General features: G+C 32.6%; 1 protein-coding gene across 1 annotated transcript; it reads right to left on the reverse strand.

The window, feature by feature from the left end:
* Nucleotides 1–10,241: 10,241 nt before the first annotated feature.
* Nucleotides 10,242–11,995, reverse strand: LOC133798410 (16 kDa phloem protein 1-like). The gene is made up of 5 exons (XM_062236683.1): nt 11,837–11,995; nt 11,416–11,481; nt 10,928–11,066; nt 10,663–10,798; nt 10,242–10,500 (listed from the first exon to the last, which is right to left on the reverse strand). Exons 1-5 carry the CDS (start codon nt 11,901–11,903, stop codon nt 10,447–10,449), a joined length of 462 nt encoding a protein of 153 aa, XP_062092667.1. The 5' UTR covers nt 11,904–11,995; the 3' UTR covers nt 10,242–10,446.
* Nucleotides 11,996–21,838: the final 9,843 nt, after the last annotated feature.

The following is a 21,838-nucleotide window of genomic DNA, read 5'->3' on the forward strand; positions in this document are numbered from 1 at the left end:
AAATTTCAACAATCACCCACATGAATGAAAAACTAACTCAAGAAAAAACAACAAAAGAAATTAGACCTTGGTGATAGAGTTCAACGTTAGAAACCCGCATAGGATAGGTAGGTGTTACCCTTTGAACCTTCCCTTGTGTAAGTAAATTTACTTTACTGGCTGATCAGTAGATGCGATGTCTTTAAACTGTTCTGCCGTTCATGTAAACGATGATATACCACACACAGGAATCTTTCCTGGCATATATTGGTTCTCAAGATTATGTTCGTTTTGGCCCTGAGCATTTCCCTGGTTCTGCAAGAGATATTCTAGGAATTGAGCCCTTATTCAATCCCTATAGAAGCGGCCCATCTTCTCTCTCACATAGGTGATTTTCTTAATTAAGAGTAACCCGTATTACTCTGCTCGACATTTCAACGCATAAGAAATCATTAAAAGCATAGCTTAACCTTTCCCTTACGGTTATCACTGCTTCATCATAGGAATGGACAATGAGGATAACCCCCACAGTGATCCAACATAATCTTTACAGTTTTAGTTGTCCCTTTGAACCTAGATCTTGATCTCCAGTCAACTAGGTGGGGTGTCTACTGTATTGACTTTATTCATTCATGGGCTTTAGACCCATTCCCCTCGAGGATTTTTCAACCAACTCTCTATTTAACCCTTTGGTTAGCGGATCCGCAATATTATCCTTTGACTTCACATAGTCAATAGAGATAACTCCTGTAATGGCCCGAATTCTCAAATATGGTTTAATGGCGGGAATAGTAGGCCGGGAGGGCCATACTTGTTTAATTACGTCATTAATTGATAATATGCATGTATATGTGAATTATATTATGATATGATGTTATATGCATGCATGCGGGTCCACATTTGAATAATTATGCTGTTTTGTTAATTTGGCCCATTGAGGGTGAATATGTGTATTTGGGTGCATAACTTGATTTGTGAATGAGATTCCATTATTATGGAGATATATTCGAGCTATTCGGCATGAGACGGTCATATAGAGTGGATTAGCGATTTTTTCATAACGAGGTCAATTTTGGGGTAATAGGAATGTTTATTTGATAATAGATTGGGAATATTTGAGATCAGGGTGAAATTTCGGAGGTTTTGACTATAATGTCCCCGGGGGTATTTTTGGGACCCCGAGCATTAGATTTTATTTGAGGTTACTTAAGCTTGAAGTAGTTTTCAGATAGAATGTACGATCAGAAAACCTCTCGTTCTCTCTTTCGATAGTCCGTTTTACTGTTTAAGCCTTTTTTAAGAAATCTTGAGTTCTAGGAGTCGGAATCAAGCGAGGATCGAGGCATAGCGATCCTAGGAAAGATTAGAAGCTTCTTAACCGAAGGATTTGATGGAAAACAACCCAATCGAAGGTAATCGAAGTTTAATTTTTGAGTTTTTCCGAGTTTCTAAGCTTTGAATTGATTTTGTGAATCGTTGAGTTTTCGGTTCGTTTGAACCTTGGGTTTTGAGGGTTTTGAAGTATTGGGAAGATTGGAAACTTTGTTTTGATGATTGGGGAATGTTTAGGTATGATTTTGGAGGCTTTGGAGTGTTTAAAATACGTTTGGGAGTGGCCCAAAGTTGAGGGTCGCGGCCCTGTTCTTGGGGTGCCGCGACCCTGCTTTGAAGAAGCAGGTGGGAGTTTTGTACCTACTGGGCGCTGCGGACCTTGCTTCAGGAAACTCTGGGGGCCACGGCCCAAGGTGCCAGGGCCACAGCCCTTGCCCTGTTTTCTCCCCGTTTGCTCGTTTTGACCCCGGGAACTTAGTTATGGGCCTCGGGAGTGTCCCTACTACTTGGATTAGTTTGGATTGATCTCTCGGAGGATAGATATTGGTGTGGAAACCTATGTTGATCATTATTATTAATGATGTCCCGTGTTTGGTTATGATTAGGTGACCGCTAAAGGACTAAAGGTTGATCGCTCTCAAGGGTCGATCTTTTTATCATTCTAGCTCGAATCTGAGGTAAGAAAACAGTGTATGAATACAGCTGCACCCTGTATATGTATATGACATGCGTGATTATTACTGAGGCATGTTGGTTGATAAATGTGGACATGGATTGCATATTATATGCTAGTGAATGTTGTATACTTGTACATGTACTGATTAGTCAGGATTACTGACCTAAGAGTCAGGGATGGCATAGCGTTATGAACGCGGGGCCAAATGAAGATTAGATCTAATCAATATCGGCATTGAATGGCTCTATGGCATTAATGCTGGACCGACCCTAAGGTCGATGAAACTTATAAGCGTTTGGCTAGTCTATGACTAGTTACTCAGAGCCAGGGCACAGGGCCCCGATGACTACTTGTCACATGGCTAGGGAACGATGTTCCAAGGTTGTGACTCTATGGTCATGAGGAAGGTTATGTTGGTGACTAATCACCATGCACCTATCCTGTTTAAATTATGAAAGGTTCATTATCTGTTAAGCCCTAGTGATCCTATCGTCACATGGCTAGAGGGGGCTGTACCCATTTCGATGACTTTTGTGACTGTCACCGATCTATTTTGGACTGATAGTCCTAAATGATTATTATGATCATCGTTGATATTATATCATGTTGTATTGTGTTTTCTTGCCGGGCCTTGGCTCATGGGTGCTATGTGGTGCAGGTAAAGGGAAAGAAAAGCTTACCCAGCCTTGAGTGGAGAGCTTAGGTGGTGTTGTGTACATATGCGGCCGCTTGACCACCACGGCCAAGGAGTTCTCAGAGGAACTAGGGGGTTTACCCTATTTTGCCGCTTAGGTCAGCGGGATTGTAAATTTGAGACAGTAATGACCATTTTGTACTGAGAACAGCTTGTAAATGCTTTGATTAGCTCTGCAGAGCAGTTTATAATGTAAAACATCGTTTCCTTTTATTGGTTTTTCAACCTTAACCTATTAATCACATTTAGAGCACGTTTTTAACCAAAGGACTTGGGTAACGGGTCAAATTTCCGGTTCAGCGTTCACCGTAACTATTCTGGGGTAACTAGTGCGTTACAACTCCAGTTGAGAGTAGTTGTCTAATGGTATTGTGTCTACGACGTATATGTCTAGACTTACCATTATACATATTATTATGTGCCTTACCAATTGCAGATTGACTATCACAATGTTTGCCAATAGCTGGCACTGGTTTAGACCATTTTGGAATATCTTCTAAAAATTTATGAAGTCATTCAGCTTCTTCGCCACACTTGTCTAAAGCAATAAACTCAGATTCCATCGTGGATCTAGCTATTATTGTTTGTTTAGAAGATTTCCATGATACAGCTGCATCACCGAGTGTGAACAATATCCACTCGTAGATTTTGAATCTCTCATATCAGATATCCAATTAGCATTACAATACCCTTCAAGTATTGCTGGATATTTAGTATAGTGCAGCCCATAGCCACGAGTATATCGCAAGTACCTAAGTACTCTTGTTATTCCTTTCCAGTGGTCAAACCCTGGATTACTTGTGTATCTACTCAGTTTACTAACTGCGTAGGCTATATCAGGTCTTGTACAACTCATTAAGTACATTTAGACTTCTAATAATTCTAGAGTACTCTACCTGAGAGACACTCTCCCCTTTGTTCTCGAACAAATGTAGACTCGAAACTATAGGGGTTCTAGAAACACCAGAATCTTCTTTGTTGAATTTCTCAAGAATTTTGTCCACATAATGTGACTGACTTAGAATGATCTTATTAGATGTCCTTGATATTTGAATCACCAAAATGACATCTACTAAACCCATATCTTTCATGTCAAATTTCGAGTTCAACATACTCTTAATAGATTTGATCATCTTATCACCGCTTCCAACAATGAGCATGTCATCTACGTAAAGACACAAAATGACATAGTCATTATCTGTTTCTTTAACATAAATACATTTATCGCATTCATTGATTTTGAAGCCATTTTCCAACATAGTTTGGTCAAATTTATCATGCCATTATTTTGGTGTTTGCTTTAAACCATATAAAGATTTTACCAATTTACATACTTTTCTTTCTTTTTTCTGGGGAGGAAAAACCCTCGGGTTGTTCCATATAAATTTCTTCATTTAAATCCCCATTTAGAAAAGCAATTTTCACATCCATTTGATGTACTTCAAGATTGCGTAACACAGCAATAGCAAGTATCATCCTAATGGAATTTATTCTCGTCACAGGAGAATAAGTGTCAAAGTAATCAAGGCCTTTACGAGCTTATAACCTTTGATTACAAGTCTCGCCTTATACTTTTTGTTAAGTTGATTCTCAACTTCGGTCTTATAGAGAACAAAATTTCTCTATAGCCTCGTCTTTGCTTTTTAGCAAATACACATAGCAATATTTAGTGTTATCATCGACAAAAGTAATAAAATACTTATTGTCTCCCCTTGTTTGAACAAATTTTAAACCACATACATCGCTATGTATTAATTTTAGGGCTTCATTATTCATTTCAATCGTTTTGAATGATGACCTTGTTAGTGTTGCCTTAACACATGTTTCACACTTATGATTTTGAATCAATGTGGAATTTTGGTATGTGATTCAAGTTAATTAATCTCGCAAAGTGTCATAATTTTAACATGTCCTAGTCTACCATGCTAAACATTGGAAGACTCAAGCAAGTAAAAATAAGTGTTATTAACTTTATTGATAATTAGTTTAACAACCATTACATTGAGTTTAAACAACTCATCAGTTACATAACCCCTTCTCACATACATTCCACTTTTAGACAAAACAAATTTGTCTAACTCAAATACCATACGAAATCCATGCTTGTTCAGCAGTGAACCAGACACAAGGTTTTTACGGATATCTGGAATGTACAACACATTGTTCAGAGTCAGCTCCTTTCCAGAAGTATTTTCAGGATCACTTTTCCCTGACCCTCAATCTCAGACGTGGCAGAGTTTTCCATGAATAGTTTCTCTCCATTGGTCACTTGTTCAAAACATCTGAACATACTCTTGTCTGAGCATATATGTCGAGTAGAACCAGTGTCAATCAACCACTCTCTAGTATTAGAATTGACTAGGTTTACTTCCGACACCATCGCTGATAGATATATATCACCAACATCTTTGGAGATATCATCCATCATATTAGTCTCTTGACCATGGTTCTTCTTTGGCAGTCTACAATCCGATGACTTGTGACCTGGCTTATTACAGTTAAAGCACTTGCCAAGGAATTTGAACGGCTTTTTGGAGATTCCTCCTTTTGGTCTGAACTTGAACCCTTTATCATTGGGTTTATTGTTCTTCTTTCCCCTGGAGTTTTGACCATGCTCCATCATATTGGCCTTAGCCACATCTTGTCTTGAACTCCTTTTTTCACAATTCTTGTTGTCTTCTTCGATACGAAGTCTAACAATTAATTCTTCAATGTTCATCTGCTTTCGCTTATGCTTAAGGTAGCTCTTGAACTCCTTCCATGCAGAGGGAAGTTTTTCAATCAAAGTAGCAACTTGGAAGGTCTCACTCAGGATCATTCCCTCATAGGAAATGTCATGTAAGATTAATTGGAATTCCTGAGCTTGACTAAACACAGTCTTGGAATCTACCATTTTATATTCAAAGAATCGATCAACCACAAATTTCTTTGTGCCAGCATCCTCAGTTCTATATTTTCGGTCTAAAGACTCCCACAGTTCTTTAGCCGTCTTCTTTGTAGAATAAATTTCATACAAAGAATATTCTAGACCATTCATAACATAGTTACGACATAGAAAATCAGATTTGATCCAATCATTAACAACATTAATGACTTGGATATCATCCTCATTTTTATTTCAGCTTTTGTTCGTTATCAGTAACGAATCACGCAAGATTCATGGTGGTCAGATAGAACAACATCTTTTGCTGCCACCTTTTGAAATTCTGTCCATTGAATTTATCAGGTCTTTCCCCAAAGCTCAAAGGATGGCTCGTATTAAGCGAGGCCGAAACCGTTTGGTTATGAGCTTGAATTACCTGAACTGGGGTCTCAGCTGACACCTCATTATTCCCACTATTTTGGTTTGTTTCATTTGTCATTTTCTGAAATCACAAAACCAACAATGTTATTTTCCTGACAACGGAAAATTATACGGGTTCGCTTAGATCAAACTTAAAGAAAATTCTTAGGTTAGCCTGGAAGGGTCAAAAAACCCAACCATTCGTGGTCTAGCCTCTCATAGAATATTTCTATTAAGTATTTATCCAGCCCCAAATATCTCTACTAGATAATTTCCAAAGAATACTAGGAGGGTCTAGCCCCTGCCTCAGCAGTCTAGTTTCTTTGAAAATATTCAGTTCCCAGAACTTCTCTAGTGAGATTTAAGTTCAAACAAAATTTTCGCAATAACAGTATCTTTCACTATATAGATATAGAAATATCACTAATAGATATATTAAACATTCAAATATTATACATAAAACAAGAATCTGTTTTAAGATTGTAGGAAAAATATAACGTATATACTACTTGAATAAACACAATATGATAAATACAATATTTATAATTACTAAATTAAAGATGCATAAATATTATAATTATAAATAACACAATATAAATAAGGGTAGGTAACCATTTGGTACCCAGTATTTTTGCAAAGTATTATTTTGATACCCTCTGTTTTCAACAATGCTCATATGGTACCCTGTGTTTTAAAATCGTACATATTTGGTACCCTAAACTCAAATTTAATTAATAAAATTTTACCAATTTAATCAATCTGCTGTCAATTATGTAAGTTCCAAATTTAAATTTAATTACTTAATTACATATAACTGATGACAGTTTGATCATATCGACAAAATTTTATCTATCAAATCTGAGTCTAGGGTATCAAATATATATAATTTTAAAATACAGGGTACCATATGAGTATTATTGAAAACAGAGGGTACCAAAATAATACTTTGCAAAAACATAAGGTACCAAATGAGTAGATTCCCTATAAATAACTATAATATAAATAGCAATATTATAATTATAAATAACACAATATAAATAACTATAATATAAATTACAATATTATAATTATAAATAACACAATATAAATAATTATAATTAGTTTAGACAATAATTATGAAGAACAAAAATAGAAGTCGAGGCCTGTGTAACACACAGTTTCCTTAAAACAGATTCACCGCCTCTACGAGGTTTCGACGTCTGTCTCCCAGGATACAACGGAGAATAACAAGTAACTCAATTACTTCATCGAACCAAATATGTCCGAAATTTACCACATTAAGAATATAAAACATATAACTAAAATCATAATATAAATATAATTCAATATGATTATATACCTTAAAGAAGGAATTTTGATGTGTTTTAAACTACAAGGGTAGACCCCACTATATAGTCCAAAAATGAGAAATAAAACCTCTCACAACCAATGTGGGACAAAATGGTTTTTCCATTCAAAAATTCCAACAAGCCCTTCAATCAGAGAGAGAGAGAGAGATAGAGATTCCATACCTGGTTCAGCTAGAATTGATGAAGAGAAGAGGCGGCTTCGGCTTCACAAAATGAGATGAAGAGAAGAGGCAGGGCTTTCCTATTAAATAAACCTCACATATTTTCAATGAATGATGTTACCCCCAAATAAAGTAACGTGGACCCCACGAGAAAATAAACCCTTAAGCTAAAAATGTCAAAAATGATATACCAAACATGGGTTTGACTCCACATTCTCATTCTCACCTTAGGATTACCCCATACCAAAGGACGAGTCATGAGCTTTTTGTTTTCCTTCGAATGAAAGATTTTGTAAAATTTAATATTATTTATTTTATCTTATGGATGATATATAATGTTAACTTTTGTTTCTCCCAAAAAAAATATTGATCTTTTTGTAACCTATGTTTTGTATTTTTTGTAAAATAGTTCAAATGAACATCTAAAGTCAATTTTAATAAAGAAAAAATTGAATATGACGACACATTTTTTAAGTAGAATGATTGTGCTTTTGTTTTGAATTGTTGGTGAATTATTTGTGATTTTAGTTCAAATGTTTTTGACCAAATTAGGTTTAAAACATCAATGACAATTTAACTTGTGGGAACCCGCCTCTAATGGTGCGGGGGACATGATACACATTCCGAATCCGCCCAGTTTACATTGTAAATTTATTTTAATTTATTTTTTAATATAAATATTATTAAAAATATATAGTATAATAATTTATATAAAAATATATATTTCCTGAAGGATAATTTATTATCTTTATAATTATTTTATATTAAAAAGTATTAATTATTTTAATTTATTTTATTAATTTTAGAAAGAAAAAATTAAATATTTTTATTAAATAGGTATCTGATGGGCCCCAACCTTGAGATGGGACAGGGTTGGGGAGCCATCACCGCCCGCCTCGTTTACACTTTTGGATTATTTACTTTTAGAAAATATTTTCATCCATCTCTCATTTCACTTAAGATGCGTGAAACTTCAAATATAAGTTGATATGCAACTCTATCCAAAGAGGCAAAAGTTGATTTATTCTGAAGCAAAATTGCATCACATATAAAGTAACATCGTTCGTTTAAGGACTTAGTTGAGGGATCTTTTAGCATGCCCTAATCTTAATATTCAAATAGGAATTTTAAATATTATATTGTTTGTTACAAATTTATCATAGTTTTTTCAAAGTTCTTCCCAAAAAGAGTAATATTAAACTAATATAAACAATAGTAATATCTTGTGAGTCAAATATGGTTATCTAAATCTAATGTAAGATTTACAAGCACAATCAAACACTATTTTACGATTGAAAATCCGCTGGCCCAAAACTCTTCGTCTCCTCTTTGTCCCTCTAATAAAAAATGGACACGTCTCTATTTTTAAAAACTCACGTGATTAACAAATAAGGTTTTGTTAGTTTTTTCAAAAGTAAATAAAATATCTATTAATAGGTCAATCACATATAGTCTATTACAAAATATAACTATCATAAAGCAAAATCAACTTACATAGGTATACCAAGCCGTTTATAATAATCAATAGAAAGAAAACCCTAACGGAATCATTCGTGGCCACAAGCTTCAAAACTTCATTGATCTGGATTTCAAAAGGCCTTTTACATGCACTTTTTTTTATTCGATAGGTTGTCAGTGTTAGGCAATACGAAAATGTTGATTTTAGATTTTGGAATCTATAGCTTGCAATAGTTTAAATTTTCAAAACTTTAGCATTTACTTGGATTGCTTGAATGTTGTGAAAATAATCAATTAGAGAATTCTCTCAATTTGAAGTTATTATCAAGGATCAGAAGAATGAAGTACAGGGCCTCAATCTTGGGAGATTCTTCTTTTGTCCTATTTATGCTTGTTTTATGGCAATATGCTATGTCTTATTAAACTTCACCTATTTAGAAGAGGATTTTTCCTGTTGCTGCATTGTCAATTATTATAATTGGCATACATTTTCTTTAGTTTTGTATGTTTGTATTTCCTCCATTAAAATTAATAACTCAACATACAATATGGTTCCACCCTGTAGATATTTCTAGTTTTTTTTTTTTCCTTTTATTTTTAATTTTGAAACATAGCTCCCCGCTTAACCTTAAATATTTGGGGACCAAAAAACTAAAACTATTGTATTTGTGAAAATCTTATAATACGAAAATGATACAGCTATTATGGATCAAGTGGTTGGGCCCTTCATATTTATCTAATAGATCTAAGAATAAGTCTCCACATTTAATAATAATTAAAAAAAGTAAAAATTATATTTTATATGAGTTTTTTAATAAAGTTTTAAAAAATATGGTTTTTTTTTTACAAGTATTATTTTATAACTTTTTAAAACTTGTATTCTTTTCTATGGGATTTTTTTCCCATATTTTTGTAAAAAAAATCATTATTATGCCATATTTTTTTTCTCATAATCTAATTTTTTTTAATTAAATTTGTTCATACAAATTAATAAAAGTTTAATTACCATATTTTTACATATTAAAAGCTAAAAACCTATATTTATGAAAAAATCCCTTAAAAATATCTGACTGATGATGTGATTGGCACTTTAATTATTTTAAGCCAAACACAATTTGTTAATAAAAAAACTACTAAATTAATACAAATTACAAAATAAATACAATAGTTTTAAATGAAAAAATATTTTTTTTAAATAGTTTTAATTAAACAAAACATCGTATTTAGTTAATCATATATTTTAAAAATAGAGATCTCTTTCCTAAAATTAGTTTTTTACAAAAACATCAATTTTTAACTGTTGCTAATGTTTATTAGTTGAATGAAAAAGAAATTTAATTCATTTTAACCACTACCATTACAATTAGAATTAGAATTTTAATTACAAGGATCATTCTTGAAACTAATTACAAAGAGAACCTACGACAAAGGCATAAATAAATAAATAAAAGAATACAGAAAAAAAAAACTCAAATCTTTCTGTTTGGACTTTAGAACAACATAATAAAGAAAAACTAGAAATTGCTTTCTTTCCATCCTCCATACTTCACTCCATTGTCATGCTCTTCCTGCAAAATATATACAAGAATTATTAGTTAATTCTTAAAATTACAACTAAAGAAAAGGGTCAATCTTTTATTTATTTATCTTTATAATACACACTCATTAAACTACATTAATAAAAGGTGAACAAACAATAGATTATAGAATCGATGTAGAATAATAAATACCTTGCGTGTGAAAGTTACACCAACTTGAATCTCTCCTCGATATTTTTGGTCAGCGTCAACTACTCGGTATTTGCTAGCATGTAATTGAGCATTTCCTTTCTCAGCTCCAAGAGCCAATAAATCCTTAACATGGATCCTGCATTCAGTCAAATATATATATTAGACCAATTATTTTTTAAAAAAAAATACCAGGAACACAGTACATACGTATTCAAGTATTTATGAACTGAAAAAAAAAACTACAAGGTAGGAGGAGATTTCTTACATAGCTTGGCCGATGTAATCATCAGTGGAAAAAGTGTCCTTGTCCATGATTTTGAAGATGAGCTTGAAGTTATCTCCAGAACCTGGATAATCTGCTCTAAAGCTGAATTTTTCGTTCCATGATGGGCTACTGCCTTGTCCTGCGCACCATTTTTAGAGTTGTTAAATTAACAATGACTTAATTTGTTAGTGTGTTCATCACACAAAACTAATGAAGATACATATATTGACTTGGTCATAGATGAAAAGAAGAACTGTCTCGTTTTTGTGATGGTTAGATCGATTAGGTGATGATATACAGAAAGTAATAATTAAGATACTCGTCATCATATTTCTTAGATTCAAATTCAATCAAACTGGAAAGATGTATAGCTTGGCTTATTCATTATCATTTGCTTCGTTACAGAAGTCAATCGGTATTAAAATTCCAAAAGAAAAAAATAAGTTCGTCGAAACATTATTAATTCAAATTTATGTGAATAAACTAACCTCGGGCTACAGTGCTCTTGCGCTCTTGGCCTTTGTATTGAATCAGCACATAAGGATCCATGTCACCTATCAAACATAACAGAGTCCATAAATTAAAAGTCAAAGACACATAACATCGATCCTTAATGAGGAAACAAATCAATAACAGGATCAAAATCTTTAAATTTGATTATGTATGAATTTTTGTTTTTAATTAATAGTAAAATAAAATGATAAGATATCTTCAGAGGATTTTAAAAATGTCGAACATTTATTTCACTTATAAAATCTAAAAACAAGAAATTCAAACAAATCATATGTTTTGAAGTTTATGAATACAGAGTACAGACAGCCACAGAATGTATTGGAAGATTTTTATTTTTTTTTAACAGCTGACAAGATCCAGAAAATAGAATAAAAAGATGAATAGATTTATATATACCAATAAAATCAGTGTCTCCAAGACCCTTGGCATTCACTAGCATGACCTCCATAATTCCAGTTGCCATATTATGTCTGTCTCTGAGTCTGAGAAATTTAATGTTTGGATGAGATTTTGATTTAGTATTAAGGTAAATGAAACTATATTCTATGACATATATGGTTTATATCAAAGTATTTATAGGATTGAGAAATAAGATTCTCAAAAGGAAGTGTAAACAATTAAACACAAGTCCGGTCTGTCAACTCAGATCCAGCAGCCAGTTAGGTTTACATAATCAAGGTCATATGACCGTTTCCAAAGACGCTATTACAATAAACAAAGATACGTGTTGACGTATAAGCAACAAAGACAAGTGAGATGACCTTACTTAAATGGAATAACTTTAGTCTTCCAACCGTTTAAAGAGACATGTTAAATGGGTCAAAAGGTCAAATCCGACGGCTTGCAAATAATTATAATTATCACGTGTTTTTTTTTTTTTTGGGAAAAAAACCACTTCATTTCAAGATTCAATGTAGCCATCTTAACAAAAAAAAATTGCCACTAGCCATAGTGAACAAACGTTATGGAGATATTAATTACTTAGAAGTAATGTTCAACTTTGATATTTTCTTCCTTTCTTTAATAGAAATGCTAAAGGTATCTAGGGTGCCGAAAATTGCTAAGGGACACTATTGGTGTCCAACAATACGAGAAAGTGGTATGTCGTTATTAATGCAATTTAATATTAGGTCTCACATATTTGAATATAATAAGTATTATGGAGTATTGCTAACTAATTATAAAGTGTCAACTCATGTGATGATCAGCATCTTAAAGTGTCAAATAGCAACACACCTAGGGTGCCTAATATCATAGTCTGTGACATATCGCTATAGATGGAAGTAAATATTAAGTCTCATATATTTCAATATTTTTATTAAGATATTTCAATTAAATTAAAATATGTTGATACCAAATCACACCCAGAGTTGGCCTCACCTTAAGGCCAGTGAGGCAGCTGCCTAAGGCTTAAAATATAAGAGGCTCATTTTTTTATACCATCATATACATATATTAAATATATTTCAAAATTTAAGATATTTATTATACACGGCTAACATGTTTTTTTTTTAATATTTTTTAAACTTTAAAGTGGTGAGTCATGAGTTATACGGTTTAGTGAGAAAAAATAAGTGTTGATTAACTTCTTTTGACTTTAATTTATTTTATTTTTCATTTCCAATGTAATAACAGTGTATATATATATTCTAATGTTATTTTTTTTTTGTTAATAGAAATTGTCATTAATTATAGGTTAACGTTTCAAATTATATGGTTGGTTTGGTAATTGATAGATTTAAATTTATTAATATATCCTTAAAATATTTGTGTATATATATTTCTATTATAATTTTCATAACACGCTGTTTTATTTCTCTTATTCTCTAAAAGTGAAATTCTCTCATATGCATTCTTTCTTTAAGCATTTGGATTCAAGAATCAAAATCTTTCTTCATAATTTTGCTAGAAAGCAAAAATCTTCAGCCTCTAGGTTATATCACTCTTACTCATTTGTTTATAATATTTTTCAAATAATATTTTATATTGTTATTATTGTTGTTTTGTTATTTCTATATTGTTATATTATTTTGATTTGCTTGCTATTTTGCTTATTCTATGTAATAGTTTTAGAGTCTGAAAAAATATGTCTAACAGAAAATATGCTTCAAGATATGAGAAACTAAAAAAGAAAAAAAGAATAGAAAGTTTAGTTCAATCACAAAAAGGAGATCTTGATAAATTTATTTTAAGTAGCAAGAATGATGCATTGAATTTGAGTAGTGAAACAATTGAAAAAAATAATTTGAAATCACTAGAGGGTGATGAAATTATGGTAGAAAAGAACTTAGAGAATGAGAATGATGATGTAATGGTTAATGAAGTTGGTCAAAAAAATATTAATGAAAATGAAGTTGATATAGAAAGAAAAGATGTTCATGATAATTTGAGTAGTGATGTTTCTTATAATATTTATGATCCCGGAAGGTGGAAAATTATTGATACTAAATTAAGAGATTTGTTAGTAGAAAAAGGTCCAATTAGAATAAATGATATAATTTTTCCAAAAGATGAAAATTCTAGGCATTTTTCCACTTTTTATTACATGAGAAAATTATCGAATGGAGAAACATATGATAGAAGATGGTTGTTATATTCTAAGGATTTTGACAAGGTTATTGTTTTTGTTGCAAATTATTTCATTCTAATTCTACTAATAATATGAATCAATTAGGCAATGAAGGAATTAAGGAATGGAAAAATCTTGGTGCTAGGCTTAAAACACATGAAACAAGTAATGAGCATATAGTTAACATGAATGCTTGGATTGGCTTAGAATTGAGACTTGCAAATAATAAAACAATAGATAAAAGTGTGCAAGAACGAATTAATAAGGAGAATGAACATTGGAGGAATGTTTTAGTAAGAATCATTGTTATTGTAAAAAGTCTTGCTAAGAATAATTTGGCATTTGGTGGAAATAATGAAAAGATCTACCAAGAGAACAATGGAAATTTTTTGAGTTTAATTGAAATGATTGCTGAATTTGATCCAATTATGCAAGAATATGTTCAACGTATTCAAAATAGTGAAATTCATAATCATTATTTGGGACATAGAATTCAAAATGAGTTGATTCAATTATTAGCGAGTGAAGTGAAAAATACAATTTTGAAAAAAAGTCAAAGAAGCAAAATATTTTTCAGTTATACTTTATTGTACTCCTAATTTAAGTCATCAAGAACAAATGTCTCTTATATTGAGGTGTGTAGATATCTCAACTAGTCCAATAAGAGTGGAATAATATTTTTTGGGATTTTTAAAAGTGGATGATACTTCTGGAAAATGACTTTTTAGTGAACTCACAAAAGAAATTGAAAATTTGAAACTTGACATCAATGACATAAGAGGACAAGGATATGATAATGGATCTAACATGAAAGGAAAGCACCAAGGTGTACAAAAGAGATTATTAGAGTTATATCCTAGAGCATTATATACACCTTGTGGTTGTTATAATCTTAATTTAGTACTTTGTGATGTTGCTAATTCTTGTGTTAAAGCTGTATCATTTTTTGGTGTTTTACAACGTATATATTCATTATTATCTTCTTCACCTAAGCGATGGACAATATTGAAAAATAATATATCTACTTTGACTGTGAAATCATTGTCTCAAACTCGTTGGAAAAGTCATATTGAAAGTGTTAAGGCAATTAGATTTCAAACTCCAAAAATAAGAAATGCTTTGCTTGAACTAGTAGAAACAAGTGATGATCCTAAAATAAAGAGTAAAGCTAAATGTCTAGCAACCTGTGAATTATAGAATTTTGAATTTTTCTTAGGCATGACTATTTGGTTTGATATTTTGTTTGCTGTCAATTCAATTAGTAAAAATTTACAATGTAAAAATATGGATATTGACAATGCTATAAATCAGTTAGATGGTCTTCTTTCTTATTTTGAAAATTATAGGAAAGATGGATTTGTTTCTGCTATGATTTCAGCTAAAGAAATTGCAAATGAGATGGAAATTGAGCCTAAATTTTGTAAAAAAAACGTGTGATTCATAGGAAAAAATAATTTGATGAAATAATTGTTGATGATGATATAGTAAAATCTGCTGAAGAATCATTTCATATTGACTATTTTCTTTTCATGATTGAATGATTGCTAAGGAGAAACTGATGGAATTGCAGGCAAAAGTGAGTAAAGACCCCCATGATACTCGATTACTGGTTGAGGAACAGATTGCTCGGGAAAATATGCTAAAGTATCCAAGGCCTATTCTCTTTTCCTAGCTCAGAAAGCTAAACTTTCTTGGGCTAAAAATGGTGATGAAAACACAGCAATCTTTCATGCTTCTCTGCGGGCAAGGAGACTTCAGAACAGAATATATACAATAGAGGATGTTGTTGATCTCAAAAGAGGGTGTTTTAATATTTAAACTCGCAAGTGCACGAATCATTTCAGAATATAATGTTCATGTAAGTACGAGGTCGAACCCATGGAAGTTGACTAACATCAAAAGAAACTATTTCAAACAAAGCAAGAATATTCTAACCTAGTTCCAAATATTTGATGAGATTTTGTTTTAGAAAAATAAAAGACAAGTAATAAAAAGATTTAAGATTAAATAGAAAAATGGTTTTCAAATGAGATATGTAAAATAAGATTATTAAGATGTTAGAATCCACAAAATGCAAGTTCAATAGTATTTATAAGTATATTGATTCCCAAGTTTAGATATAGTTGAAATAAATCACACTATATTTTTTTTCAAAATATATTTTCTTATTCAAGCACAAGTTACTCTTTCAAAAAGGTAGGATTTTTCTTCACTTATATAAGATATAATTTCTAAGCATTAGTTGTGTTACAACCTAATGAAACTACAAAAAATCAAAGAAATTATGTTTAGGCAAAATATGATACTTATGCTCTAAGATTTAGATGTGAAAAATTTAATGAAAAATATTTAATCAAAGAATATCATATTTTTGCATAATGAAGAACTAAGTGTAATATGCTTTAACAATCAACACTAGATGAAAAATGCATTTCTTTGATAGAAAAATCCATAAACAATGTTGTACAAATGGGAAATCAACATACAACAAAAAAATACTATCTAGTTACATTTTGCTTCATCATCATCTTAATAACCTTTGAAAAAGATTAGAAGCTCATAACTAGATTGAAATAAAAATTACAAAACAACATACTTGACATGCTCTTAAAAAGATGAAAATGGTAGAGAAAATAGTAAAAAGAAGAGAGAAAAATATGAAATGTAGGAGAGGTTGAAAAGATGATGAAGAAGAAGAGCTCCTCAAATGGTCTTACAAAACTCTATTTATAGGCAAAATATGGAGATTAAATTAATCAAATTAAAATAAATAAATTGATTAATTTAATTGTGTTGGGAAGTGGTAGGATAAATAGAGTAAGTGTAAGAGTATTGGAAAAATGAAATGTTTGGTTGGGTAAAAGATTGGTGAAAAGCTAGGGTAAAAAAATAAATTAGGAATGTTTATTTAGGTAAGAAAAATAGGGAGGAGTGAATTGATATTTGAGTGAAAAATATTGGGAATGAAAAAACATGATTTTTGGCATTTTTGTGGCTATTTGGCAGCTGGTTTAGGCATGGGATGGTGCAGTTTGGGCCACGGTTGGGCGCTAATGGGCTTCAGCTTGATGTGGGCTGTGTGGTGCTGAAGCTAGCGGGCCCAAAATCTGGGCAGACTTGTGGAGGCTGGCCCACGTTTGAGCTGGGCAATATTGATTATTGAGGAGAGCTTTGTTGATGAAGAGCTGGCATGCGTGGAGATGATGATATATGATGAAGAAAGGAAGTGCATGAAGAGCCAGGCGTTGGGTGTATATGCTTCGCGTGAGGTGCCAGGTTGAAGAGGCTGCATGGCTGGAGTATATGCTTGATGTGTTGGGCCTGGGCTCATTTGGGCTTTTCATTATCAAAAACGTCAATTTTTTTGAAATTTGCCACTTTTTTCTTTCTTTTCCTTACTTTTCAATGTCAAAAATTGCAATAACTTCCCTACAAAATAAACATAAACTAAATCATAATAAAATATTTTCAACTATAAAATAAATCAATTTAATTTTTTTGAAAATATTAATTATAACTTAATTTATATTTAACATTTAGTTTCAATAAAACAACATTTTTTTGCCCCAAACTAAACAACAATAATTTAAATAATTAGCCACAATATTTTACAACAAAATAACTATAAAAACACACAAAAATCTATAAAATTACATTAAGCCTAATAAATTCAAAATTACTTAAAAACTTAATAAATTACTTAAAAACTCAAGAATTAAGCAACAATTAGCACATAAAAAGTGGTAAAATAACTCTATTTTGTAGAGTTATCACATACAGATGCGCAGGGGATCTGGTGTGATACACCTCATGCTGTTTAGGAAGCCTTTTTACATTATTATCAACAGCTCATTGGCTCTGAAATGCAAAACAGATATCGGGTGAAGCAATGTATTATAAATCTTGGGCCAAAAATCTCTGAGATGCATTCCAGCAGCCTTGAAGTAGAGTACACAGCTCAGGAGGTCAAAGAAGCTATGTTTTCTATCCCTGGTTTGAAATCTCCAGGCCCTGATGGTTTTGGAAGTAGTTTTTACCAAGATAACTGGGATTTGGTTGGGGCTGATGTGGTATCTGCGGTTCTTTCTTTTTTTAACTCAGGTAGAATTCTCAAGGCAATTAATACGACTACCATTATGCTTATTCCTAAGAGTAATTGTCCGCGAAGTGTGAGTGATTTTCGACCCATCTCGTGCTGCAATGTGATTTACAAGGCTGCATCAAAAGTGATTTGCTCGAGATTGAGACAAGTTTTGCCTGATTTAATTGCTGAAAACCAGGGGGTTTTGTACATGGTAGATACATTGCCCATAATATCATGGTGTGTCAGGATTTGGTGAGATTATATGGGCGGAATAATTGCAAATCTAGCTGTATGATCAAGATTGACTTAAGGAAAGCATATGATACAATAGAATGGGGGTTCATTGAAGAGATGCTCAAGGCCTTTGATTTTCCTCAAACCTTTTCAGATTTAGTAATGGAGTGTGTAAAAACTCCCATGTTTTCCTTGCTTCTCAATGGTTCGTTACATGGTTTCTTTGCTTCAAAAAGAGGTCTTAGACAAGGGGATCCCATTTCCCCCTTGTTGTTTGTTCTTGGAATGGAATACTTGTCCCGAATCATGAGTAAGGTGGGATCTCTTCCTGGATTCAAGTACCATGATAAATGCTCAAAGTTGAAGTTGAATCACTTATGTTTTGCAGACGACCTACTTACTATGGAGATTTTGTCTCAATTCTGCTTATGCTGAGGGGTTTGAAGCTATTCTCTTCTTCTTCGGGTTTGCTCCCCAACTCTGAGAAATCTGCCATTTACTGTCATGGAATGCCTGATGCTGTAGTAAATCGAGTTCTGGAGGTTTCTGGTTTTTCTCGCAGTCATCTTCCATTCAGGTATCTCGGTATACCTATTTGTTCAAAAAAAAATTCTTCTGCAGAATGTAAATGTATTTTGGAGAAGATGACTAGCAGGATTCGAACTTGGAGCACTCGGAATCTATCTTACATGGGGAAATCTGCCATTTACTGTCATGGAATGCCTGATGCTGTAGTAAATCGAGTTCTGGAGGTTTCTGGTTTTTCTCGCAGTCATCTTCCATTCAGGTATCTCGGTATACCTATTTGTTCAAAAAAAAATTCTTCTGCAGAATGTAAATGTATTTTGGAGAAGATGACTAGCAGGATTCGAACTTGGAGCACTCGGAATCTATCTTACATGGGGAGAGTCACTTTGATTAATTCAGTACTTATCTCGATTCATTCTTATTGGGCTCAGATAATGATTCTGCCCAAGAAATTGCTCAAAGATGTTGAAGCAATATGTAGGGCCTTTCTTTGGAAAGGTATCTCAGACTCTCATATTCCAGGGTTGATTGCTTGGGAGTATATTTGCTTATCAAGGGCTGCTAGTGGCTTGGGTTTTCAGAGGATACAGGATTGGAATTTGGCTGCCATGGGGAAGTATGTTTGGGCAATTGACAAGAAGAAAGATAATCTATTTGTCAAGTGGATAAATAGTGTCTATTTGCTGAATCAAAATTGGTGGGATTACAAGTGTCCCACGGATTGCAGCTGGTACTGGAAGCGTTTAGTTGCTGTGAAGGATAATTTCAAAGCGAAAATCTCTCATGATTCTTTCTTGTCGCAGATATATAATATCAAACTTGGTCTAAACTTGTTGTTCCCTCAAGAATCTAGAGTGCCATGGAGGAAATTTGTTTGGGATAGATTTATTACTCCTAAGCATCGATTTATTATGTGGTTAGTCATGTGGGAGCGTCTACATACAAAGGATCGAATAGTTAAATATATGCTCAATATTGATCAGGTATGTTTGTTGTGTGGGGTTGACAATGAAAACATTGATCATCTCTTTTTCAAGTGTACATACAGTAGGAGGTGTTTAGAGGCTATCAAAAGTTGGCTCCATTGGAATGCACAATCCATCAAGCTTACTTGTCTCCTGCATTGGATTTCTCATGCCAAGCATGTATCGAGTACATATAAAAGCATGATGTTCTCCTTTCTTGCTGCGACAGTGTACCATATCTGGCGAGTAAGAAATGATGCACTTTGGAATCACAAGCTTTTGCAAGTTCACCATACAGTTAGTAGAATTCAAAATGACTGTAAATTTCATTTACTTAGTGTGATCCCATGTAAAGCTTCTAGGAAAGATAGAGAGTTTATTAACAGATTGTTTTGAATTGATATGTACAGAATTATATAGGGGTAGTTGACTTGTTCTGGCAACCCTGTTAGGGTGAGTCTTGGGTTTATTGTATCTGAGTTGGGTGTTCATAGACTTGGCTTGTAATTGATTGTTTGAGCAATACAATGATCTTATTCATAAAAAAAAACATTTTTTTATTTTATTCAATTTGAAGAAACTAAAAGCATTGAATGAAGATGCTTTAAAATATCATTCTTTAAATCGCGAAAATGTTTTAAAATATAATGGATTTTCTGATATTGATGGTTTAGATTTGTTTTCGGAATTAAAAGTGTTGAGAGAGAATTTTTCCAAATGAAAATAGTAGTTCAATTGAAATACTTGATTACATAAAAAAGATTAATTCATTTCCAAATGCATACATTGCTTATAGAATATTGCTAACTATTCATGTAACAATTGCTTCAGCAGAGAAAAGTTTTTCAAGATTGAAATTGATAAAGTCTTATTTAAGATCAACTATGTTGCAAGAACGATTGAGTGGATTGGCAATGTTGTCTATTGCGCATAATTTACTAGATAAACTTTAATACAATGATATGATTAACAAATTTGCATCCCAAAAAGCAAGAAAGATAAATTTTTAAATGAATCAATTATTGTTGTTTATTCTTTTTTAATCATTTTGTTTTAATTGATATTCTTGTTAGGTTCTATGGCTTGGAGATTGTTCCTTGTGAAAAAGTTGAAGAATAAAATTTGCTTATTGGAGAATTCATCTACAACTTTGAATAATAAATTTATAATACTTTTATTTAGAATATTTGACTTTATTATGTGGGTGTAAAAATTTTATTTGAATTTGGATGATATATTAATATTAAAAACATAGTTTTTTTTTCTTCTTCATCAAAGACCCAATTTTAAAAATTTTCCTAAGGCCCCAAAAAAGCTTAGGTCGGCCCTGACACTACAAGAAAAAGACTCTACAACGACATCTATTGCGACGACTCTAAAAGTCATCGCTGTATGTAGGCAAAATCCACGAAAAATTATTTTTTTCTTAACTTATTGAAAAATAAGCTACAGCGACGACATGTCATCGATGGAGGGTCGTCAAACAACACACGATCTGGCCCTCCAAATTCCTGATACCGTACAGCAACGACTAGTCGTCGTTGTAGGTTCCAGGAATTTGGAGGGAACACAAGGCGAGAACTGACTATACAGTGATGACATGTCGTCGCTGTATGGTATTTGTAAGAAAAAAAGAGGGAAATATGTTTGTCTATAGCAACAACATATCGTCGTTGTAGAGTCCAATATCTATCCACTGATCAGTTAGTTTGTACTCTACAGCGACGACATGTCGTCGCTATAGTGTCAAAAATAAAACGTGGGAAAGTGAACCGCCAAAAAATTTAATTCAAATTTCACTGCCTATGTCGTTGTTGTAGAGTACAAAATAGCACACGAGGGGGATTCGTGTACTATTCACTATTCTACAGCGACGACATGTCATTACGGTAGGGTCTCATTGTTTGAGTAAAGCGTTTGATATCAGCGACGACTTTCATATACTCATGTCGTCGCTATAGAGTCTGTCGATATAACCTCCAACACGGGTCTTCTTCCTCATTTCTGTAAAAAAATAT

The sequence above is a fragment of the Humulus lupulus genome, chromosome 8 (genome assembly GCF_963169125.1).
Source record: "Humulus lupulus chromosome 8, drHumLupu1.1, whole genome shotgun sequence".
Taxonomy (NCBI): Eukaryota; Viridiplantae; Streptophyta; class Magnoliopsida; order Rosales; family Cannabaceae; genus Humulus; species Humulus lupulus.